The sequence below is a fragment of the Falco naumanni genome, chromosome 8, assembly GCF_017639655.2.
Source record: "Falco naumanni isolate bFalNau1 chromosome 8, bFalNau1.pat, whole genome shotgun sequence".
Taxonomy (NCBI): Eukaryota; Metazoa; Chordata; class Aves; order Falconiformes; family Falconidae; genus Falco; species Falco naumanni.
This window is the reverse complement of record NC_054061.1, coordinates 63,473,048-63,498,616: the sequence shown is the minus strand read 5'-3', so window position 1 is coordinate 63,498,616 and position 25,569 is coordinate 63,473,048. Positions and strand designations below refer to the sequence as shown.

Sequence of the window (25,569 nt, the reverse complement as noted above, 5' to 3'; positions counted from 1 at the left end):
CCAATAGAGGCTGGAACATCAGCCCCAGCTTTTCTCACAAGAAGTGTTGGAGAAGAGAAATTACTGGTTGATAAACTGTTCTAAAAAGAATATGTTTCTCCTAACAAATGAATTGGGCTTTATCAAAAGCACCACAATATTTGAGAGCAGTTTAGGTATTTAATTTAAAGAGAATTGTTGTAATCCTAGAGAATCATTGCTGAAATAAACTTACTTCTCTCTATTCAAATGCTTGGTTTCAAGCTATTGTACTTTTACATCTTGCAACACACAGATTAATTTTTTCCGCGAGTCAAAAGAAAATGGTGAAATTAAGGTCAAGTGGCAAAATTTGTGCTTTTTTCAAAATACATCTTGACAATCAAAGCATGCATGTTTTCTTCTGTTATTGTTTCTGGTTTGCAGAGATGGGACTAGATCAAATGGCATCTGCAAAGATTTCTGAGGATAAAAGTTTCAGGAAAACACAAGAAGTGGTAGCAAAAAGCTTAATGAAAAAGTTCTAACAGGCATCTCCTGATTTATGATGTGTAGGAGAGCTTCCCCTCTTTCTTTGTGATTTTAGGACATGACTTCTCTTCTGAACTTACATTTACTGAATGTTGGCCATGTTTTCCTGGTTGACATATTCACTTCGCTTTGTTGATTTTTGTCCCCTTGGAGGACAGGTCACTCTGTTGTGTTTAATAACTAAAATGAACTGCTTGTGTATACAGCTTTAAAATGTCATACTTCAAGTCTACTGGGTTTTTTTTCCTTTTTTTTTTTGTTTCCTTTGTTAGACAATGAGTCACAAGCTGTCTCATCCTATTAATAGCTTGTTAATTTTTAATTTCAAAGGCTACTTTTGTAAACATAGTGTATTTAGTAAATCATTAAGAGCACTCTGCTTCTCTGTCTAATTACGTGTTTCAGGGTAGTTTTATCAGTTTAATTCATTGACTACATATGCATTGTAGAGATTGACAAAGAGCTTGCTAATAAAATCCTCTGTTTATTGGAGGGTGATGGTTTTTCTTTTGAGTAAAACATGATTCTGGATAACTGTTCCTGGCAGCGTGGCTTGTGCATAGTGTTTTGTCATTCAGTTTTTCAAACCTTAGACCTAGTGCTGTGTATTGAAAATAAGTAATTGGTAATAAGAACAACAATATGAACTCTGAATCCTGGTTTTCTTGTAAATATTTTGAAATAAATTGTAAATATTCACATAGTTGATGGCAATACAGAACTAACACCTATCAGGTGCCAATCAGAGAAGCTGTAAGGGATGCTGTGAAGGAGAAGTGAGGAGAGCTTTATATAGCAATTCTCAGTAGAATGTGTTGGGAGGGTTTAAACCCTTTGCTTAGCCTATAATACTTTGAAAGGTGTTTCAGGGATGGTTAATACTATGTTGACACATTCTGATGAATTTTGAAGCAAACAGAGGAGGCGGAACCTCAAACCCAGAAAGGATGAAAAATCTGCTTTAAAAGAAACCGTTGTTTCAGTGATCTTCATATTTGTTTAGCAGAATAACATCAAGACCAGAGAATTAGTCCTGAGACACTCATTATTTTAAAAATGTCATGCACATTCAGATTGCCTCTGACTGGTTCCTGCCTCTTTACCGCTCCGTTTTGCTCCCCTTCCTGCTCCCTAGTATAGATCGTAAAACCTGCTTCATAAGAATTTAAATTCTCTTAGAAAAGTGTATGTGTTACTCTTGTGCAGGGTTGGTGTTAGATGTAAAATAGATACTGGGTTTCCAGTACCTCACCTACTTCTCTTTTCATCTTTAACAAAAATAATGGCATGTTGTGAAATGCAGGGTGTCTGCCCCCCGCAGAGCCACTGGTTAATGATCTTGAAATAGTTGATTGCATGAAGTGTTGATCTATTAATAATAGAAGAGTTTAGTCATATTTGAACCATGACTACGGATTGATAATGAGATAATTGTGAATTCCAGATAAGGACAAATGGCCACCTTAGCTACAGGTTTTATGCCTCTTATGAGGTTAGGCTTAGTGGTGCTTATAGGACGTGACATCTTCAGATTGGAAATTTGAAGTGAGTGAAGTACTTTAGTTGTATTTCTGAGCTTGTTTTGTTCTGTGATTAAGAAAAATAAGATCTCAATTTTGTTAGAGCTTTTTGTCATGAGAATGTTACGTTATCTGAAAGACCTAAGGCACATTGCATTTCAGGTTTACCTTAGTGCTGAATCAGCCTTTCAACACAGAAAAGGTTCCTCAGTCTTTATGGCAGCTATAAAAGCTCATGTTATATTTGGATCTGTTTGGGTATTGCTCATTAAATGTAGAGAGTATCCAAAATGATACTTTTCAGCACTAAGGAGTCATGTATTTTTCAGGAATTGTTCTTCTGGTCTCGTGCTGAAATCACTTTATTTCTGTTGCCTGGTCTTATGACACCTTTTGACACCCTCTGTGACATTCTGTAGTGTCCAGGAATTTCAGTGCCTATTGCATCATGTATTCTTAATTAAATCATGCCAGTAGCCTTTAGGTAGCAGTGAAATGAAGGAATTGCACATTCTGGTTAGCTCTAAAAGGCCGGTGACGTGACACATAATGAGAACGTTTTAATTTTCTGACCTGCTAGAAAGTTCCCTGATGGATCTGAGGCATTATTATTTGATCTTTTCAATTTCCATGCCTCTCCATCTGCAAAATGGTCTGGCTAACCACTAAGTGGGCTATTAAAACTTTTTAACAGCCTATTGATTTATTTTTGTGTAACCTGTGCTCTCTGTACATCAGCTAGTCGGAGCTGAACTGGGCTAGATGAGCACCAGCTTCCCTGTGTGCTGATGTTCAGTGCTTCTGCGAGTGGCGAGGACAGTTCCAGGCTGAGTGCATCTCGTCTCGACATACACGGGCATGTGCAGCCTCTGGCTGCTGCTGGATGTAGTTCAGGACCCGAGAGGTTAACTACAACACTGAAATTCATAGCAATGAAAGCAAATTTTAACACTTAAATCTTTTGTGGTCATGCAATACTTGAGTTTTGAAACTGCTCGTTGTTACTTGTGCCAAACCTTTGTCTTTATTACAAATAAAGTAAGCATTTGCCAGTTTGCTTTGAAGGTTGGCATATTATCCTAGGGTTTTCCCCTTGCATCAGAAGCATCAGTTTGCATATCTTAACATTTAAATGCCACAAGCATGCTCTGACGTTCTAAGTGTACCTTTGCTAGTTTGTTGGTTTTTTTTTTAACCACTTGCTTCAGGAACTGTAGCTCTAAGGTAGGATGTTAAAAATGATGCACAATTAATGTGGTGATCCAAATTTATGCTGCCAGTCCGCTGCAGTACAGATCGGTTTGCTAACCCACCCAGCACTGCTGGTGCTAAATTTCTAGAAAATGCCAGGAAGCAAAGTAAAATATTTCAGGAAGTTATTTTCATGGAAGGTGATTGGCATGAGTGTATGTCATGTGTGTATCTGCTCAGAGTTGGTCATGACTTCTGGTCAACTGCGGTGGGAGCTACTTTTACCTCTGTGTTAGGTTGGATGCAATTATAAATCTTTTTCTTCTCGTAAGAAGAAATGTTAGAAAATAAGTGTGTGTGAGAATAGCATATTTTATAGTTGAAACTCTGTTTTTGTTCAAGACAAGATGCAGCATCTGATGGGATGTCAGCAATGCTTGTATATGTGCTCCTTTCTGACCAAGGAGAAACTGATCTAAGTAATTATATTTGTGTTGGTGACTTTAGAAATAGCCTGCTTAGATTCCTACAGTCAGTAGTAGTGGAAACCTCTGAATTTCCAGTGACTTTCCTCCACTGATCACAAACTAGTGCCTCAGCGTTATGACACCTGGATTCAAAACTTTTGCAGTGTCCAGTAGGGATATTAATTTGAAGTTCACTAACACGGCCTGTGTTACGTCGGTAATGGAGGTCAGCAGCCTGCTTTCCCAGCTGCAGTTGGCATCACTGATGTGTATTGGAGTCTTGCAGGGTGTTACAAAAGGCTTCTAGTGAAGCTTTTTGAATGAAGGAGTGATCTGATTCCTCAGTGTCTGCAGAGCAATGGCATTTCAGCAGCAGACCTGCGTTGTCACCAGACATGGTCGTGACAGCAAGAATAGCTGGTTGCTGCTTCCGATGGTGGCTGTGATTTTTAGAAGTGTTCAGCTTCTGGGTTCTAGCAGCATTATTTTAAAAAGTGTTTTTCTATTGTATCACTGTTTTGTCTAATAAGTGGTGTTCTTGTGCAGTTCCAGCATCCTTCCCAAGTGTTTGATGTTGGCAGCTGTAAGACTTGTTTGTATTTTTAATCTGAGGTTTGTGTATGCGTTACAGCGTGGGGTAGGATTGTTCGTGAAGTAGGACGGCATCCTGTGCTTGATTGGGCTGCTGCGGCTGTTTGGGAAACACAGCTTAAATGTGCTGCTCTGGAACCTGATGGAAGGGTGGTTACCTAAACCTGCTGGCTTTTATTATTGAGCTACTGTAATTACATCATAGGGAGAAAACAGTTTAGTGGTGATAATTAGTAATTTGTCTGTAATCATACGGTCACGTTGTTAGGCAAATGATTGGAAAAAAAAATCATCAAATCAGTCTCAAACACATAGAAAATCGCCAGCTAACCAGCAGTGTTGATAGGAGACTTCACTCATGCGTTTTAAAAATAATATTGTAGTTTTGGCAAACTATGAAGACCAGTCAGTATGCAGCTATTTGTTTCTAGCAATTTCTCTTTAATTCTGCTTAGTAATAACCTGCGAGAGAGGTTGGCTGTGGTAATTTGGCACGAGCAGAGACCTGATACAGAGGCAGTGGCATTATCTAACCAGAAAGCTGCATTGCATCTTACTTTTGGGGAAGGTCACCCTGTGAGGTTAACTTCCAAATGTGGGACAATGCAGGGGCATTTCCATTAACAGGAAAAAGCCCCAACCAACCAATGTAGGTTTTAATTCCCCCCCCCCCCCCCGCCCTTTTCTTCTTTTTCTTCTTTTATCTCATTGGCTTTTGATCAAGCTGTATATAGCTTTTTTTCAGTCAGTTTTTATTTTCCTATGTTAAACCAAAGGATTTCATACTATTCTTTGGCCATAAAGAGGCAGGAGATTTGCTCAGACAATATTGAACAGTAATAAGCCGCTCCCTCCCCCACGGTACGGTCCCCGTTGGGACCTGGCTGATGGAAATCTCTGGGATGAAGCTGACTGTACCATCCTCTGGGGCCAGGTTCTGCCCGAGACCTGCAGAACAGTGCCCAGCAGGGAAGTCCCTGCTTCCTCTGTTGTCACCATGCCGTAACTGTTACCATCGCTATCCAAATTACCAGCTGAAGTCAAAGTCAATGCCCCTGGTTTTCACAAGTGTATCTAGTTGTATCTTTTCCCGTTCATTTTTATGACGTGAGAAGATATGCAATAATGGAATGCTTTTCGTAGAAGTAGAGCAATACAGCTATTATTTTGTTATGCTGTTCTCGGTTGTTGGTGAGAGGGGAGTGCCATATCGAGCATTAAGGCTTTCCCCATAAATGGCAAAGTGGAGAATGATTCCATCCGATGTGATACATCTAGATAGAGATTTCGGTATCTGTCACCTTTTGGTAACGGATGTCAGAGTACAAATTTACCTTGAATGTGTAGTTGGTTGCCTTTCCTGCTGTTGTGGCCATCCCTGCAAGGTAGTGTCTAGAGGGTGGGAATTTTTGTTCCGTGCAAGGGTAATTGCATAGTTAAAACTTGGTATTTGCAGGGTGCGCAGAGGCGGAGACGTGGCTGCGCGAAGAGAAGCTGGAGTGTTAAGTCTGAGCTGTGGTGGAAGTAGGTCGGATCACGCTGCAGTAGGGCCTGTTTGAGGCGCGCGGAAGGGCGTAAGGGAGGTGGTGGGAGAGCTATGAAAGGATCTCCTCCTGCCATTGCAGAGAAATCAGATATTGGGAGACAACATACTCTGGATGAGGACAGAAAAAAAGAGCAATAGATGGGCCTAATACACCAGATGAAAAAAACCTAAAATTTGCTATTAAACAAAAAAACAAGCACTCCCAAAAAAAGTTGTGTCCCCCCCCCCCCGCCACTCAACCCTGTATCCTGGATGCCCAGGGGATGGATATTTGAAGCCCCCAATGCACCTGTGAATAGTCAGGGCACCAAAATAAGGAAAGATGTCAATGTTGTGGGTCTTTTTTTTTTTTCTTCTTTTTTTCTGATTCTGTGTATTTCTGCAGCTGTGGTGAAAGAGCAGTTGTTTCAGAAACATCTGAAAAAAATTTGTCTTTATGATCGTTATGACTATAATGTGTCATAGGAAAATTAAACATAAAATCTTGAGTGTTTACTAGGATGAGTCTGGGGGAGAGGGGAAAGAATGTTTTGCCCTTAATATTCTGAGGTTCCAGTAAGTCATGTGAATGTCACTCTGAATTAGTAGTTGTAAGTAGCTGTACATCTGTGAAAAGCTCAGATTCTAAATTGTCTTCACAAAGAGTAAGCTGAGGACCTTCCAGTGAAAATCACTGTCATGTTACCATTTTCATCTTTTTTCTGGGGTACAGTAAAAAAGGTGCAATAACAAGTAATAGAAATATTTTTGTTTTAATAAACTGTGATTCAAAACTGTATATATATCCATAAAAAGCTGAAAGTTACCTCTGCTGTAAGGTGTTTTGGTTATGTTATTTTTTTTAATTAGGAATATATCTGATAAAGATTAAATTGCTTTTGTTGATACACATTGAGAAAGGGAGAAAGTTAAAATTAAACCAGAATGATTTTTAAAAATACAGATTTCAGAGTAATTTAAGATGATACTAGGATGCAGTATGCTATGATTACTTTGGTTTTGTTTCCTATTGTCACACAGCATTAGCAAATCCTTACTCAGTGTGCATGCTTTGATTTAAATACACCAAGGTCACTTCAAAAACATGAGTACACAAAACAAAATGTCTTAAAAAAAAAAAAAATCCCTAGCATAAATAAGTGTAGGAAATTTAGGCCTCCAGATGAGATTGTCTGAACTTCTGTGTATATATTTGGTGGTATGTGTGCTAGGATTTCTTGGCTGTATTTATAAACACTGATTTCAATCTTCTTCCGTTTCCTGGTGCTGTAGCACCTACGCCCTGGGGTGGATTTATATAGAATTGTGCTGTGTTCCTGAGTGTGCACACCCTCAGCCAGAATTAACACAGTCTTTATTAAAATCTTTTGTTCATTGATTTCTCTAACATGACTTGATGTTAGAAATGAATGTTAAAACACAAAATTTGAATTTGTTGCATTTGGCTTAATTTGAGATTTCTTTCCTTGGTGGCATGATGAAGGAATGAGGAGGATTTGTGTATTCTTAAAAACGAAATATTGAGCAAACAATAAATATTTAAATCATTACCTCAGTTTTATTTAAGTCCAGTCGTTACATCTGCTGCTGTTCATTATCTGATGCAGGAGTCGTCTTTCAAATAGATTCTAAGCACACAATTTGGGGATGGGGACTTGGCTGCTGAGACATGTGCCTGTTGGTAGGTGGGTGAGCAGACTATGAAAACCCACACGGTTTGCTGCAGATTCCCTCAGACCTTATGGCAGAGGGTGGAGGTCTTCAGAATCCTTTATGCTTGGATTCCAGATGGGTGGTGTTTTTGTGGTTTGGGTTTTTTTGTTGTTTGTTTGTTGGTTTATTTTGTGTGTGTGTGTGCAATGATGAATTAGGGCTAATGACAGCATAAAAATGTGCAGTGAGAGTCCTTTTAGCAATGGCCCATTTCTTTGCAGGATGAAGATGAATGAAAATTGTACAGCCTGGAGAAATCGGGTGATACGTGTCTCTATTTTTAGCTCTACTTTTAAAAAACTCATGCATATTTAATACTAAAAGTATCAATTCATAATAGGCCTCATCTTTATATAGCCCACTTTGTATTGTTGTCTTTTCATTAATTGTTCTTTTAGATTCTGAAGGATTTCTGCTTCATTTACTGCAGAAGCTGAGGAAAGCAGCAAATGGCAGCAATAATCCTGAAGAAAAAATAATTACAGCATGTGATCACTGAACTAAATAATTAATTGTAATTGTAATGTGTACTCAAAAGGCGAGGAAGCATGGGTGGTGATAGCTTTGATATCTCTAGCTCCCTAGTGGTCTGCATTCTGGCTCCAACAGTTTTCTTACAACGAGAACAGAGACAAATTTGTATTGGGTTACTCTTGCAGGTGATGGTGGTGTGAGTTACTGCGGGAGTGTAATTTTTGTCATAGTGGAGTTCCTTAGGTCTCTTAACTATTTTTCTCTTCTCTTGAGTGTGATTGTGGATTGTAAACTGTAAATCAGTAAGCTGGTAAACAGGGAAAACTTGCCCTGTTTGTTTCCCTTTTCCCTTTTAGTTCTCTGTCTGAGATATGCAGCGTGTGTCTGTGCTTTGAGCCTGTTCCCTGAAGCAGGCTGTGTTTTCCTAGAGCTGTGGTCCTCACCTCTGGCAGCTTCAGTGGTTGCGCTGCAGCTGTGTAGCATTAAGCAGACAGGGACTTTGTATGGCATGGAGCATGACTAAGTGTCCTACTGATGTTCTTGCTACACCATAATAAATTAAGGCATCTTCTGTTAATAATTTTTTGATATATATTAATTCATCTGACTCACACAGCTGTGGAAGTGCGTTTTTCCAGAAGAGAGTAGGTAGATACCACTCAACTACTTTTTACTAAGGTGAAGTACTCTGTTTCTTGAATTATCCAGCTAAAATGATTTTTTAAAATTAAGTAGTGTTTTCAAAAAAATAGTAAAGCAGTTGGCCGTAAGAATTCTGTCATAGTGTTCAAGCATGAAATTCTGAGCTAAAATACATTTACGGGGAAAATCTGAAGTAGGATATGAAATTGCAGTTTGCATTTCTTTAAAACAAATCGTTAGACTTCAGAATGTTTGTATGTTATTGTTTTCTGGTTCATAAAAGACAACCAACAGAACTGGTTTGTTTTAGAGCCAAAGTGTTGAGTATTAAAAGTGATGTATCCTGCAAGTACAGAGGGCAGTACCATCAGCACCTTGGTATACTGCCCTAATGATTTTCTCCTTGGATTTATTGACACTGAAGATCAGCATCCACCTGTAATACAGACAAACAGTACAGACAGAATGCAGACAAATAGCTGTGTTTTTTTCTTAGCCTGGGCTCCTTTTTGCAGGTTGTAAGGAAGCAGTTCAAAAGAGTGTAGACAGAGTACGTTTTCTGGAGGAGGAAATCTTTAGAGCTTTCCACCTCTGTAGTTTCTGCAAAGATTACATTCATACCTATTTGATTCTCTGCAATATTTGTGGCTTAACATATGGAACGTAATCAGCACTACACTTAAGCAGTGTAGTAGTTACTGTGGTCACGCTCTTAAATTCTGCCCCCAAAAAGTGTATATGAGTATGGGGCTTAATTTTTACCTTTTAGCTATAAGTCCTTTTGCGTTTTGAAGTCTTATGAAGACAGGGAATTGAAGAAAAGCTGATTAAAAGAAATTTCTAGTGAATCTAGGAACACAGTTATGCAAAATACTGTCATATTGAAATGTTTTTGCTAACGGCACCTACTGCTTAAGGACATACCTGGCACATCAGCAAGCGAAAGGCATTCATTGCCTTTGGGCTGGCTTGACTCACAGTTCTTCCACTGCTCCTCCTGGTTTCAGGGACGTCTTTGGGGGCTGATTGCTTAGTATATTATCGGGCAAAAACCTCAGTTAAACTGTGGGCAAGCAGAAAGTTTTATTTCAGCCTGTCTCCTCAAATCTTTATGGAAACGCAGTCTTTTTCAGGGGGAGATTATAACTGCTAAAATGTTCCTAACTGAAATACTGGAAGGGTAGAAGGGGCAGGGGGACAGAAATTTGAACATATACTGGTGGACAGTTAAAGTCACTAGCAAAATTTGTCAGTTTTTAGAAGTAATTGTTTCCTGTTTTGCTGATCTACTGATTGTTTTAAATTTTACTTTGTTCTTTAAGGAGACAAGCTGAGTCTTTTTTTTCCCTTTTTTTTCTTTTCTTTTCAAAACATCACCACCCCTGCTTCCCAGTCAGTTTTACCAAGCTAGAACTTTTGAAAAATGGGGAAACAGGGAAATTACTTATCTATAGACTGGTGGGCACTTTTATTTAATTCTACTTTTAGCCTCCTAGCATGTTTCAGTGATGGAATTCTTGAATTTGAAGTTGGCTTATATATGTTTTACACAAAGAAACACTGTTTTTCAAATGGGTGGTATCCCCTTTGTGAAAAAAGTTTGTAAGTACCATCATGAATTGAAGAGGTATGCTGCTTTGAGAGGAACAGAGCATTCCTGTGTTTCCTGGTAATGTGGGAATCTCTCAGTGTGAGAGGTGTACCGCTTCTGTGATGGTTTCATACCATTACAGTCAGTGAAATCAATTTTACGTGGTAGAAAACTGAGCTTGTACAGGCTTGATAATGGGAACGATTGTACTGGATTTGGACTTGGATGGGGGAACAATGAACGTTGATTCATATTCATTGTATATTCCAGGGATTTCCATCAGTATATAATGGATTTCCAGTTTAAAATTGAATTTAAATAAATTTTTATAATTGCTTATCGTATAGTATATAAACTAGCTTTTAATAACTGCCAAATAAATACTTAAATCAGGCTCTGTCGAGCATCACCAAGATAAATCTGTCATTTATGGATGTGGCACTCATTGAATGGTATCTACATTGATATGGATTGCAGAGACTGGGAATGAAACTGCAGAACTACTCTGATAGTAAGCAGAAAATAATTGTACTACTGCTTCTGTCAAGTGCGTTATTTTATAAATGGCTTTTTGAATTGTGGCTTTTTTGGCCTGGCAGTTTTCCTTTCTTTTTTTTTTTCAGAAGAATACATCTTGTCTTTGCTGTTTGTCAGGCTTTTGGGGATTGTACTCTTTTTTTTTTTTTCCTGGTTATGTGTTTGCTTACTTTCCTGGACAGACAAATGCGAAATTGTTATTTTCTGTAAAAGTTCTGTATTTTGGTCTTTACTGTCCCTTGTTGTGAAAAAAACCCGACTTGATGTGTAATTGGGGAACTCTGGGTTGGTGGTGCTCCTATCCTAGAAGTTCTAAAGATACAAAGGAGTTTCGTTCAAGAGAGTTAAATTGGCTACCTGTTTTTCTTGTCATTAGTGTGTTCTTGCAGGCTTTCGCGTGTGTAAGTGTGAGCATATATTACAACTGAACGTGCATTTTCCCATCCTGTGACGAAGTAGCTTCTTGCAGAGGTTGTATTCTGTCTTTCTAGTATAGACATTTGAAGAGGACTGTATTTTAGATCGATTGTGTGACCTGGCTAAACTGAGAGCAACTGCCTCAGTACTTCAAGGGAAGTTCTTCAGGACAACCAACCAACAGCAACTGGCAGCAGGCACATCAGTCACGGACACTGAAGATCAAACCTCTGGCAGTGGGGATTCTGGTTTTAAAATTGCATACAGAGTAATATGGTATCGTGAATTAGCCAAGGCCATATTTTTATGATAAGCTGGGTTTAATGACTACATGTCTGTACCTCCAGGCTCTGCCTCCTTTGTGAACTCAGCGTTTTGAGGGGCGGTGCTACAGGTAAGTTTACTGAAATAAATGAACTTTGTTAAAGCAGTTGCTGCTCCAGGAGGAGGTTGAGGGGCTTGCAATACATGCGGAGCATAGCCTCTTGGCTATGAAGTTGTGCTAAAATTTCCAGTCAGGTTTTGTCTCTTCATGTGAATAGTCTAGAGCAGAGGTCCTCAAACTACAGCCCGCGGGCTGGATACGGCCCCCCAGGGTCCTCAATCCGGCCCCCCGTATTTACAGAAACCCCTGCCCCCCCCCCCGCTGGGGGTTGTGGGGGGAAACCAAGCAGCTGCAGATGACTGCCTGCCACTGCATCCGCGCCAGCCCCCTGGATAAAAAGTCTGAGGACCCCTGGTCTAGAGGTGTATCTGATACATTTAACTTAAATTTATACGCAGTTCTTATGTTACTACTTCTGGTGAAAGATGGGAATGAGTTTTAGGCCATGGACCTCTTGTACATCTCCAGAGCAATACCAAGATACATCTACATGCCAGCTGGACCTTGCAGCCTGGCAGTTGCAGCAGAAGGGATTGTATGAACCCTCCTTCAGTGCAAATTCAGACAGGTTGTACAAGCTTTTGGTGCTGAACACGGCAGGTCGCCTGGCTGAAATGTTTTAGGGCTTGCTTACTCCAGCTTAGCTGTGGGTGTAGCATTGCTGGGAGACAAGACACTGGTCTGCACTGATGAGTATGTACACTGGATATGTATTTATGACCCTTTACTCTTTTGACCAGTGGCCAGATCTTCCATGTATCAGATAGCTCCATGCTGGTGCTTTTGCGTGAGAATTAATATAAATTGTACTGAAAGCACAGCCGTGCCTGATGGGCTACAAAAATAACACAGAACCCTTCAGAGTGCTGGTCTTCATAATAGGCTTGAGCAGGAACTTCTGCCTGATGTAAGAGAGTCACAGTTGACGGGACAGAAGATGTAAGCCTTGCTCAAGCAGCTGAAGTAATATGAGAGATGTTTGTTTCTAGCTAGTTAGATACAAAAGTGTATAGGACTGACTTTACAAAAGGACTGTACAAAATACATTGAAAGGGTCTAAAATAGATGTTCTGCTACACTCTGAATGAGCTATTCTCTGGCCAAATAATGGGTTGCGCAGACTGTTTTTTAAAAATATATATTTATGCTGAACTATATGCTTTTTGCCTTGGGGAAGATTTTTCAGCCAGTCTAAATTATATGGCGATTTTGTAATCTGAGCTGATGTTTAACATCTGAGCTGAATCACCAGATTTGAGTCCACAGGAGATGAGAATATTCATGGGCACTTTCTTTCTTTTTTACCCTCCTTATCCTGTATGGCAACACAGTCATTTTTAGCTTTACCTTAAAACATCTGAAAACAGTTTCCAGAAATAAATTCTGGTGCCAGTTGTGATTTCCCAGCAATGAGTTCAGAGGATGAGGTAGCATGCCAAAGGCAGAGTATTCTCTGCACAGTTTACTTTTTTTCTTGTTTTGCCGGTGGTTTGGGCATGGCTCAGAGCAGGGCAACAAAGGAGAAGGGCATCTAGACAAAAATTCTGTCCTCTTTTGCTCTGTCTCGGGTTACTCCAACTTTCTGCACAGATCAAGAGAGGGAGCGATTTTGGTACTCTGGGTTGCTCTTTGGAGGAGTCTCTGACTATTCAAGGAGGAGGCCAGCTACCTTGCACAGCTGCCTGCCCAGTGTAGGACGTTTCTCTAAGGAGAGGATTTACAAAATGCTTTATCTTTCATGATGCTTCAGTTGACTTTCTCGGAAATCTTCCTGATTAAAAAGGAAATCTGGTTAAACAATTCTGTGCATGTAAGTTTGTTTCTGGAAACTAGCAAGTTTATTAAATTCTTTCGTCATCATTGCTTCAGTCTAAACTGCTTTTAAGAGCATCCAGTAATTGTCCTATTACAAAAGTCTAGGGGGCTTTGTTAAAGGAGAAAGTAGGCAGATCAGCAGAAAAATAAAGTGTTTCTGAATTCAACTTGTTTCTTTGCACTTCTGGGTGGAACAATTTATATATCAAGACAGTTACTATTCAATTAACTTGAATTAAAGTACATTTGACTTTTACTCCATTTAGAAATAAAGAAACTAAAGAACATTTAAGTACTTAAACTATATCTAAGTCCTGCGTCAGTTATGATGGTAGTTTTCTATCACCTCAAATATCTTCTCAAGAGCAACCCTAATGAAAGGAATATACAGAACTGGCTATTCAGGGAAAAGCCGTGAATACAAATTTGCTGTCAAATGTGCAGATTAGAAGAACTGTGAGAAAAAGAGACATCTTCCTCTTTTAATCTCTCTGAGATATCCTCAATATCTTTGTAATTAAAAAGAAAAATGGTGTCAGACATGTAATGATGTGGTTTTCCAAGTTCGACATCTCTTCGTTGCTTTTAATTCAATCATGAATTCCCTAGGTTTAGAATAGTCGCTTTTTTCCTCTAATATACCATCACGGGACTTGTTTATATCATTTACTTACATGATTTATTATTTACAACGTGCAGACCCAATGAGCACTAAGGCACTCTAGGTAGCAATATCGAACAGTTATGATTATGTTTTAGCTCTCAGCAGTTTTCTGCCCGATGCTGATGCTCAGAACTGTGCAGTTACATAGTATAATGGTTGTTACATTTTTGAAGTACTGAACTTTGTGATCTACTAGAAAAATACTAGATTTATACTACACGATACAAGTTGATTAATTCTTATGCTAAATCATCCTAAAGACTTAGGATAGCCATGGTCATGTAAGTGAAGAGGCCTTATTACCCTCTGCTTGGTAGACAGTGGAGAAAACGGAGATCCCAAACAGCTGATTTTTCTGGCTCTTGAATACTGTGACAGCTTTTATGTTCAGCTTTATCTGGGTGGCTGAATAGGAAGCATCCAAATGTGTTAGCTTAATTCGAATCTGATAGAAAAGTTAGTTAACTTAGAAAAATCCTAATAATCAGATGGTAAAATACCTTCGGAGAGAAATCCCATTATGTCAGTTGCAGGAAACGTGATGAGTAGAAATTGTTGGAAATCTTCCAGGAGGAATAATAAGAAAAGGATGTCTGGGCAAAAAGATGGAGCTTTTCTTTTATTTCTGCTGGTACAGGAAAGGATGCTTCGTGTCAGCTTTATCTGATTTTATTTTTATCCTTTATTGACAAAATCTGTGTCTCCAGATAACTGTAGAAATACTGGAGTGTAGTCCTGGAAGGAAAGTTAAAGAAATATCGGGTTCATCTCTTTGTCCTGGGCAGAATCACTGATGAACTTGCCAAGTAGCTGAATTTTACTGGGATGGCCCCCTCTGTCCTGCTGGCAGAAGTATGCAGCAGCTGTAAAGGAGCTTGAAAGCTCTTTAGTACTGAGATAAGTGCAGACTTGTTAGGCATAGGAGTTAACCGTACGATTAACCACCACCCAGCTTCGTAGGTTTTGCAGCTGACAGTGAATTCTGACTTCTGCTTTTGCCAGAGTTTCTGGCAAGTTTGAAGCCAGTGTATGGCTAGCTGCAAATGAACTGTAGTCATCCCTTCTCCCAGAAAATTCACAGAAAGTTCTGTGGGGAGAAAAATCGCCGAATTCTGAATTTGTGCAAGAAAAATTTTGGTTTCTCATCCACGTAAAGCCCAGAGCTGGTCGGTTTGAGCCTTTTACTGTAGCATATATCAATCTTTGTACTGCATGCAAGCGGCATTTGAGAGTGATACTGAGCATCATCTGAATGTGACCAAAGAGCAACAGAAGTGGCGAACAGTCTAGAGCAAGCACAAATCCTGTGAGGAGCGCCTGAGGGAGCTGGGGGTTCAACCGGGAGAGGAGGAGGCTCAGGGGGGACCTTCTCGCTCTCTACGGCTGCCTTGACAGGAGGCTGTAGCCAGGTGGGTATCGGTCTCTTCTCCCAAGTAACAAGCGATAGGACAAGAGGAAGCGGCCTCAGGTTGTGCCAGGCGAGGTTTAGATTGGATATTGGGAAACATTGCCTTCATGGAAGGGTGGTCAAGCACTGGAACAGGCTGCCCAGGGAGGTGGCGGAGTCACCATCCCTGGAGGTACTTAAAAGACACGTAGATGTGGTACTTGGGGACATGGTTGAGTGGTAGGCTGGGCAGTGCTGGGGTAACGGTTGGATTCAATGACCTTAAAGGTCTTTTTCACTGTAAATGATTCTATGAACGGAGGGGAAATTTGGGAGCCAGTTGGGCTGGACAGTTCTTCCTGCCCATCTGATGTATAGCGAGAGTGATGCTCAGGTGCAGGGTGGTCCCTGAGGGCTCTCCCTGCCGAGCCTTGGCCGGAGGCTGCCAGGCTGCCCACCTCCTCGCCTTGCCTCTCTTGCGGGTGACGCGATGTTGCAGTGCGGTGACGTGGAGCCAGTTCCCCGGTGAAATGTGTTAATTGTTGCTTCCCCAGCAGCACGCTCAGCCACCCACTTAGGGCACTAATCTTGCCTGGTGGCTGACCTGTCGTGCTCTCAGGGCCAGCCCTGTGGAGTTGGTTTGCAGTAAATGTTATGGGAAGAGGCTGTTCACAAGACCTGTAAGCCGTGTAAAAGATCACTACATAAACAAGAAATGATTCACTGTTATGAGTAACATAAACAGGGCAGCGTGTGAACTCTGGTTTGTTTTGCATGGTGGGGTGGGATTGTTTTGATTATTCCTGTGCTGGAACTCCCAGACTTTCATATATTTTTCACACGTGTATGTACATCCAGTACGCTAGTGTGTTTTTCAGACTATTGAATGTTTGCTGCATGTCAGAAATGGTTTGACGTTTTTCAATCTCCTTTAGTAAAGAAGGTTGGGCAAGGGGATTTTTCCTGTCTGTGTTTTGTATATCAAGTGGAACTTTTTCTGAATTCTGGTCCCTCTATGATGAGTAATTGAGGAGTATATTTAGACAGAAATAATCCTGAACTTGTGCCGCTTAGAGATTGCAAGGAAATCAGTCCTATTTCTCTCAAAGCTTCTTGTCAAGTACCGAAGAAAATGCTGTGATACAGAAAAGCAACTCTGGTACAGGTTTCACTTTTCAACTGAAGCACTTTGCTAAAGCTAGTATCTGCTAATTTCTCAAATGCCTATATTTTCCCTGTGCCTTTGATTCGGTTTCCGTATTTCAGATAGCCTTCATGAAACAATATGCCTCGCCAGCTTGGTTGGATACTTGGTGAAATTGCTGCTGTGATCACATTAAGCCTGATCAGCCAAACCATGGCAGGGCAGGTGCATGCAGCTAATTGCAGGCTTTGTCTTTACAGCATAGTCTGGATGCAAATGCTGTTTCAGTGCTATTTAGCAGGAATTGAAGGTGGGAGGATAATTCTTATTTTCAGTCTCTGGTAGGATGTATGTGTTAGTGTACTGCTAGTTATGTTATTCGTGACAGACATCAGGAATTGTTAACCAAGTGTCAGATAAGCGATTCTTTTCGTAGGCAGGAAGACACTGTGTGAAGCTTTCATCCCATCTTCAGACTGAATATAAGTAAAGTAGTCGCTCTTTTTTTGTCTTCCATCACTCTTTACGGTTTGGGTTTTATGGCAGTCACCTTTTCCCCTCTTACAACAAAGAGTATCCTATTTCTCTCTTTAAAGATCTCCTTAATTACCCTCACAGCTTACTGTGAGATGCTGTGTAGCAGGGTGCTGTCTGACATTAGGGCCTTCGCAACCTATTTCACAGAATTTAGAAAATATTCTAAAAACTTACGAGTCCCAGGTTTTTGGAGGCATTTTTTCCATAATAGGAGTTAATTTACTTGTGAGTTTAACATGTTGGTTGCAAATTGGTTTGGATTGCTTTATATGATTTGTTGGGATCGTAGTTGACATCATGACCTCAAGACACTTGAATTCATGAGTAGGATCAGAGAAGTTACCCAGCATTTAGGTTTGTGGTTTACTTTACTTCCCAAACTGCAACGATGGCCGTGATTCACCAGAGTGGTAACAATTAGGAGTTAAGAGAATGGACTGTGGCAAAGGAGCTAGTGTTTTTCTCAGGCTGTTCTCATCTCTCAAACAGTGGGATGGTCCTAGCTAGTACAAGTTAGTTCTCATGTGTCCTTAAACATGGATGAGTTTGTCCATCTGCCACATATGAATTTTCAATATGTTCCAACAAATGCCCGTGCTGCCCCAGGTACAGTGTACTGCTCTGCAACTGAGGGAAATTTTTTCATCCATCCTATTAAAATTTTGTCTTTAACTTGCAATCCTCCTGCATGACCCTTAGTTTGCAGTGATTTTACAGCCATAAACCCACTGTATGCAGTAGTTCAAAATTGCATAAATCTCTAGTTGTGGGACAGAAGAAAACGACGTGACTGACAGCGTTAATTAATGAATCTCACCACATCTCCTGGTGCAGAGGGACTCTTTCGCTGTGACATTTAAGACCTAACTGTTAGCATGTGCTGTTGCCTAGATCACAAATAAAAAAGAAGAGGGACAAAATAAAAAGGGTGGGGAGCTGATCCCTGTGTGTTTCACGGCCATGTGGGGAAGTTGGTAGCTATTTCTTACTTACCCTTCTGGTCTCAAAGTCATCTAGGATTTTCAGATCTAGCAAACAATACCCAGCATAAAGAAACAAGGTAGCTAACTTCCCTGGCTCTAATTTAAGAAGGCCTTTTATACTGAAGTTTCCTTTTCATCACTGACACTGGTGTCAGAGACGGGGTGCGCAGGAGTTAGTGAATGCTGCTGACGTCTAGCATCAAAAATAAAATGCATTTTGTATTTAGCCAAAACATTGTTCATGTCAGGAAAGACTGTGTTGCATACTTCTTGATGTAAATATGGTAATCTCCATGTCACTTCTATATATGCAGAACTATTGAACTGAATTTTTGTTTCTTTCCTTTTCTGCAATATTTGATGCTGAGCCATGTACAGTGTGTGATGAATTGCATACAACTGAGTTGAATTTTATTTTTGCCCTTTATTAGTTATTAATATTTCAAAACCTTTCCAATTTATGAAAAGCTGAAAAACAGCAGAAGAATTTGTGATATACTGGAAGGGTGCGTAGACTGAAATGTTATTCAAAAGAAAATTGAAGATAAATGATAGGAAATAGAAGTGAAAGTAAGAAGCAGTTTTTGAAGGTTCATCATGTGGGTGAAGAGGAATTAACAGGAAAAGAAAACCCTCAAAATAGGAAAATGCCCTTTTTAAAAAAAAAACACAAACCAACAAGTGTTTCTTAAACACAATCTTGGGACCTCCAAGAGCTCTCCTTGATTTTCTTTTTAACAATTATGTGTTTTTTGACCTTTAGAGGCTGTGTCTTTTGACCTTTAAAGGCTGAGGTTTCTGTTTAATAAACTGGTCATCAGACACTTGATTGATGGCGGTCGTGTACCGTAGGTCTAATCACAGTGCTATGGAAGTGGCCATACCCACAACCAGTCCATTCACTTCTTATGGGTTCTGCCTAATTCTGTATTACAGGCTTCCTTGCTGGAAACAAGGAACACTTCAACACTGCCTGACAGTGCTTGTGTTATCTTAAGAGAATAAATATATCTGTGTATGATAGCTGCAGTCTTTGACAGCAAGAAGAAAGCCTGAGAATAATACACAGGTGCCTTTATTTGTTTTTATATATGTGTACATGCACACATTTTTCTTATGTGTGGTTATTTGTATGTATAAAAATAAGGAAATCTTTCCTGCAGTATACATACCTCACAGGTATTATACTGGGATAATTGATGTTGTCACTGGTTAAGCTGCAGTCTGGTCAGAAACGTTGAACTATGATTTTCAAACTGTATGAAGAGTGTAAGGACACAATTTCTTCGCAATGAGCTCTGGAGTTACTCCTGGGCAGAACAACAGCTTTGGTTTGGGTTACTTTGCAGGAAATACAGGGGTTTTATTCCAGGTGAGTATCTTACTGAAGACCACTTCCACAATTTTGACTGAAAAAGACATTACCATGAAATTCTGTTTCTTCTGAAGGCAGATGGTTCTGCCAGATGAGGACTGTTTTATTGCCTCTGTAAAATTAAGAAACAATGACTTGATATAAACTACAGCTTTTGAAAAAGGCAGACAGCTTTGGTCAAAGTCAGGTGGCTTAGATAAGGAAGTTTTCACACTCCTCCTATGGCAAGAGGGTTCCCCATTGCCGATTCTATCTTCCTATAAGCTGTTCCCTCTGTTTCAATATTTTGCTATTCTTGTCTTTCCTTTCTGATGATTTATCTCAAGTTGTGAGTAATGTGAGGGCTTATTTTCAAATGGTGACGCTTTTAGTGCTATGCATAATGAGATGCAAGTTCTGTTTCTGAAGGTACGGTGTGATGCTGTTGACGTGACCATTTCAGTGAAGGTCACCTAGTGTCTCCTCAGGGGTAGAGGAAGGCTGTTGAATTTGTAAGGCCTCTGTTTTCTGATGTATGGAAAAGAACAACAAAATCTGACTGCACAGATAAACTGACATGGGCTAATTGAATATAGATCTGAAGTACCCCAGTCAATGGTCCGATGTATTTTTGTATGGTATAGAGGATCTCAGAAGCTATGCTATGTACCTTAAAAAATAAAATCCTTACAAAATTATTTTACAGTAGCATAAATCTGTGATACCGTATTTCTACTGAAATATGTCCAACCTTATTAATATCTTCAACACTTTACCAATTCTGAACATAACAGTGCATGGAGAGTATTGTTGCAGACTAACATATGTAAGTGAAAGTAGATCATATGCTGCTCTGATTTCTTTGGTGGAAGACGAATTCATTATCTCTTTGCTCTTTAGGCTACGGCCAGACTTAAATTAGCTTTGTTACTGTCACTGTTCTTGCTTGATAGGTGGTCTTGGATATTTTGCTTTTTGTCGCTTTCTCGCTTAGAAATTTTGTTTCGTGGTGTGTCGTTAAACTGAATTTTGTGGCAAGTGATTAGTACTTTTTTTTAATGTATGTGTACAAACACTGAGGTGGCTGCAGTAGTAGGGCAACAAAGTAAAATACTAGACTCTGTCCCTTTTAGGCTTCTGGAGGAACGTTGTTGCGCTAGTGCCAGTCCATTTGACTGAGTAACCTGCTGTCTCACTTTAACACTTTTTTTTTTTTTTCTTCTTCGTGATAGATCTCTGAACAACAACTTTTTCACGTAAATTGACAAAGGTGGAGAAGAGATGGCCAGTTCAGCCCGAGAACATCTGCTTTTTGTGCGACGTCGCAACCCCCAGCTGCGGTATACTCTGAGCCCAGAGAATCTGCATAGTTTGGCATCTCAGGGCACCATGGCTGAGAACATGAACTTGCAGCGTGCCAACAGTGACACTGATTTAGTGACCTCGGATAGCAGGTCAAGTTTGACAGCCAGTATGTACGAATACACCTTGGGGCAATCTCAGAACCTCATAATTTTCTGGGATATTAAGGAAGAAGTAGACCCAACTGACTGGATAGGACTTTATCACATAGGTAAGTCAGAACCATGTTGTAATACTTCTTTGTGTTTCTTGCTATTTTGCCGCTTCGTATTTAATTTCTTGATGCGTGTTGTGGCACACTGCATAATTAATTTGAAGATAAAGTTGAGGTAAGACTGCAGAAAATTATCTTGGGTTTCTCTTTGCTTTTCTTAGTGCAGTGAACTATGTAAAAACATGATTCTGATTAATGTAGATCTGATTCCACAGTAACCTGCTAGAAGATGAAATGCATTCTTCTTAAACAAGTGTGCGTACAGTTTCTTGTTTTCACCTTTCCTCTGGTGGCTTGCCTTACAGACTGGAAAATTTGGAGTACTGTATTCTTCCTATAAGGAACAGCCAAATTTATGCCTCCTTGGGCCTAAACACCCCCCCACCCCCCCCCCGCCCCCATCATGCTACTGTGTAATAACAGAGTGTTTGAGTTTGAGTACGTTTGGTTTCTTGTTTTCTTGTTAAATGATGAAAGGTCCAAGAACTCATTCACATTGAGCTTTTCTTTCCACTGCCACTTAAAATCTGTGAGTGCTGGTGAGAGTTTTGTTACTGATTTAAAATAGATCTGAGCAGAGTCTTGGCTTAAAGGCTTGTGGTTTCATCATTCTCAACGATCTGCATGCTCAGTGAATTGCACATTTTTTTACAACAGAGAGGTAAGGATATATTCAGCCTGATAGGCGTGCTTGTCTATCTTAATTTAGGCTTTTTGATACACTCTTTCAAGTATCTAGCATGTTTTAAAAATAAAGATTAAAAAAAATTGTAAGAGTATGATCTAAAAACTTTTTTTGCATAACTCTTACAGACATAGCTAAGGTAAGTTAAACTGCACAGGGTATAATCCAGGATTTTCAGTCCTTGGTAATAATTGCTGTGAAGTACGTCCAGTTGCCACTTACTACTTTGAAAGCTGAGGACGTTCACTTCTTATTTTTTTCTGGAGAGGGATATTTGTGGGTGAGTATATTTAAAAATAAAAGTCCCATTCTGAAACACCTTATTAATATTCAACGTGGTTGCTTGAGGTTATCCATCCTGCTCGCTCTTTAAAACGAAAACCATTTCACTTGACAGAGTTGCCCTCCTCTGACACTGCCTCTGGAAGGTGGCAGAAATTGTGTGTGCTTACTAACACAAGATGGTACCGGGGCTGTGCCAGCCTGCTGCTATACCTCCAGTGTTCCCCCACGTCTTCTAGTAAAGCATCATTTTTCAAGGAGCTAGGAACAGAAAAAGGCAAATATTTTTGTCTTACTTAAAAAAGCACAGTCCTGGGTTGTTGTTGTGTGGTTTTTTTGTTGTTTGTTTTTTGTTTTTTTTTTTTTAATGTTTGTTGTACAATTATCTGTCATGAAAACTGGATCAGTGTTTTGAGGGGGCAAAAGTAGTTATTAATTCTGTAAACGAAGAGGTGAAATTGTAAACATGAGCATCATTCTGAGCTCAGGTGTAGTACAGGGAGATCTGGCAAAGGTCTGAAGCAATCCAGGTACCTTTTCACTTCCAATTAATTTCACAGAATATATCCATTATGAAAGGAGTTGAAAATGACACACTGGAAACAATCTTGTCTCTTCATTCATTCATTTATTTATTTAGCATGCTTTCCCTAGTTTTCTGTCATTAGAAACTAGTTTTGTGCTGTTCCAAGTGTGGTTTTACTGCAAGGCTAAACCTGCAGTGGCTTACTAGGAATCCCACCGCACTTATTATATCTCTTTATTTTTAAGAGATTTGCTACAAACTGCTCTACACATTCACCTGGACGTCAGTTGGTGCAGTTGGTCACTGTTAGTAATCAGGATCACTGCCTTTACTACTAGGTGGTTTGCAGATGTTTGCTTTACACTAGGGAGCGGTGGATGGAGCTTGCTCTACTGCAGTACAACTTCAGGGAAATGTTTGCCCTGCTAAATGGTTGTGAAAATAGGTGTTAATCTTTTTTAAAATGGGAAAGCCTGAGGGGAGAAACACAGCGTTATCTTACTCTGAAGGACTGATTCTTATATTTTAAGTGCATGTGAATTTTTTACCAGACTAGACCTCTGTTTTAAAAAATAAAAATAAAAAGGGGGGGGGGGGGAAGTCATAAATGAACGAATACTTTGTAGAAAAGGCTGCATATTTTATTAGACACTAATTGACTGTAATGCCCTTGAGATACTCCTCTGCAGTAACTTTTTGTCTTTCATTTTTAAATGCACAAAGTTGAACCTAACTGAAACATTCTACATAGCTAAATTTGTGCTCAGTTTTTCTAGAATTTTGTATTTTAAAGAATGTTTTTGATACACAGATGAGTTTGCTGGCTTTAGTACCATACTCATGTCTTCCTTTGTCTCATCACTGTGTACAGCTGAAACGCGATCTGTTTTCTTGTGGAGGGACTGTTTTGTACAGAGGGATGTCATCTTTTCCAATGTATTCCTAAGGATTACCAGAATAAAAGTATATGTGAGGGATGCAGCATATTCTGTGAAGGCAAACATCCTTTTTCCTGACTATTTCTGGGTTTGTGCTATCTGAACTTCAAAAAGTGTCAGTAGCGCTTCTTGAACAGTCTTGTCCATCAAGTTTTCTTGAAGCAGCTTTCTAGTTCCAGGGCCAAGATGTGTGGAGAATGTAGATAACGCATCTATAAAAGCACAGAAAGGTGTCCCAGTGAGACTACATGCAAGGGAAAAACGTTATTTCTGAGTCTTAGCTCTTCTTTAGGTAAATTGGGCAGTGTTGCATGAAACGTGAAATTGGCAAATCTGAAATACAAGTTTATCATTTTGAATTCAGTTTTTAAGCTCTGCCTGGAATGGGCTTCTCATTTTTTTTCTTCAGGACCAGGTTTGAGGATTGTCACTTGAAAGTGACAAGGTGTGATGCAATTTGGAGATGGGGCTTTTTAGTGAGTATTGTACCTGTACTTTGGGGAGGAAAGGTAAATTTTCAGTCTTTCTATCCTAATGGAGAAGGAAGGAAGGGAGGAATTATCTCAATTTTTTTAACTTTTTTTTTTGTTAAAGAGCTAAACTAGGATTCAGATTAAAAACCTTCTTCATCTTTTCAAGTGGTAGAAGACTATGGAATTTAACAAACACGTGCATCCTGTTAGACCCATGTTTTCCTGTGCAGTACTGACGTAGCTTTTGCTCTGTTTATGTTTTTTTCCAAGCAATATTTAAGCTATTAAAGTTTTACATATTTTTTTTTTCCACTAGTTAAAGAGGAATCTGAATCTTGCTATGGCAAGAGTGGTCATGCTCGGGAAGTCCTACAGTGAGTAAGACTGCACAACATACTGAAGCCAGTTGGAATCAAAGAAAAGAAATGGATATTCAGTTTGAAGGGACTGTGAGACATCCCAGTTTTCTTGCTGTTGTGTTATTGTGGCAGCAGAGTACCAAGACTTTCTTGGGCAGTTAGAACTGTGTAAGAAGATGAGCAGGTAGACTCTCCACTGCTCATGGGATGCTGAGGGAACTTGAAACGTGATGAGTTTTATGGGTTGCCATGAAGTCTTATAGTTAAAGAAATCAGGAAGTACAAAATAAAGAATAAAAAGTCAGGAGGGAGAAGCAAACCCTACTTTTGGTTTAAATAGATCAGCTCCCATGGCCAAATTGCCCAGGTTGGCCTATTTTTGTTCTAATTTACAGAGTCCTATTTATGAGGCGCATGCCCTTATTCCAGAGATTCTTAGCACATTTAAAGTGCTGGCTATCAAAGGTCATTATATTTATTTCCATCAGCTGCTTTTCATAGGCTGCTTGGCTTTTTGTTACACTGACAACATGGATCCACAAAAATATTACAAAACCAAAATCAAACCACACAAACAAAGAGATGCAAAGTTACAAAGGGCAGAATAGCTGGGATGTAGGTTTATGCTAAGCCGCCTAGGGTAATGGGGTTTGGAGCCTCTCTATTTCAGGTCAGACACGATTAAAAATAAAAAAGCTTTCATGTAAACTGCCTTTAATACACTTAAAATAGTGACTTACATTAGACAGAGAGATTATAAAATGTTAAGGTACTTTATTTCCAGAAGATTTCTCTGGTTTCCTTTATGGATAACATACAAAGTAATGATTTTATTATTTTCCAGAAAAGCCTGATTATTCGCTTGATTTTTTTTTTTCCTTCCTTTTTTAGCAATATGAGTACTTTTCTGTACTTGTAAAATCTGAGCAGTACTGTTAATATCTATTGACTAGTTCCTGGGCTTAACAGTATGAATTTGTGGTTCCTCCTCATTTTAGCTGCTGTTAAAATCTGCAAACCATGGGCTTGACTTTCTGTGCGGAACAGTTGGTCTTTGCCCAGCTGGCTCCACGGAGAGTCTTTGGTTTAGGCTTCCAGGAGGCTGGCGTGCTGCTTGTCATGAGCCCTTGGGGATTGATTTGTGGGCTGTTGGGTTTTGTTTATTTTTTTTTTTTTTAATGATATCGTCTGAACATCTAAGCACTGTGGTGATTTTGTTCTCTTAAAGAAATAAACAAAAGGACCAGCTATGTTTCTGAAGC

The 25,569-nt window shown here is 39.6% G+C and overlaps 1 protein-coding gene across 1 annotated transcript in view; it reads left to right on the top strand.

Moving 5' to 3' along the window:
• Nucleotides 1–25,569, top strand: part of HECW2 (HECT, C2 and WW domain containing E3 ubiquitin protein ligase 2) — a 168,146-nt gene that overhangs the window by 33,694 nt on the left and 108,883 nt on the right. The window contains exon 2 of the mRNA XM_040602976.1: nt 20,701–21,041. Within this exon, the coding sequence (XP_040458910.1) occupies nt 20,750–21,041 (292 nt within the window). The 5' untranslated portion in view covers nt 20,701–20,749. The remainder of the gene's footprint in view (nt 1–20,700; nt 21,042–25,569) is intronic.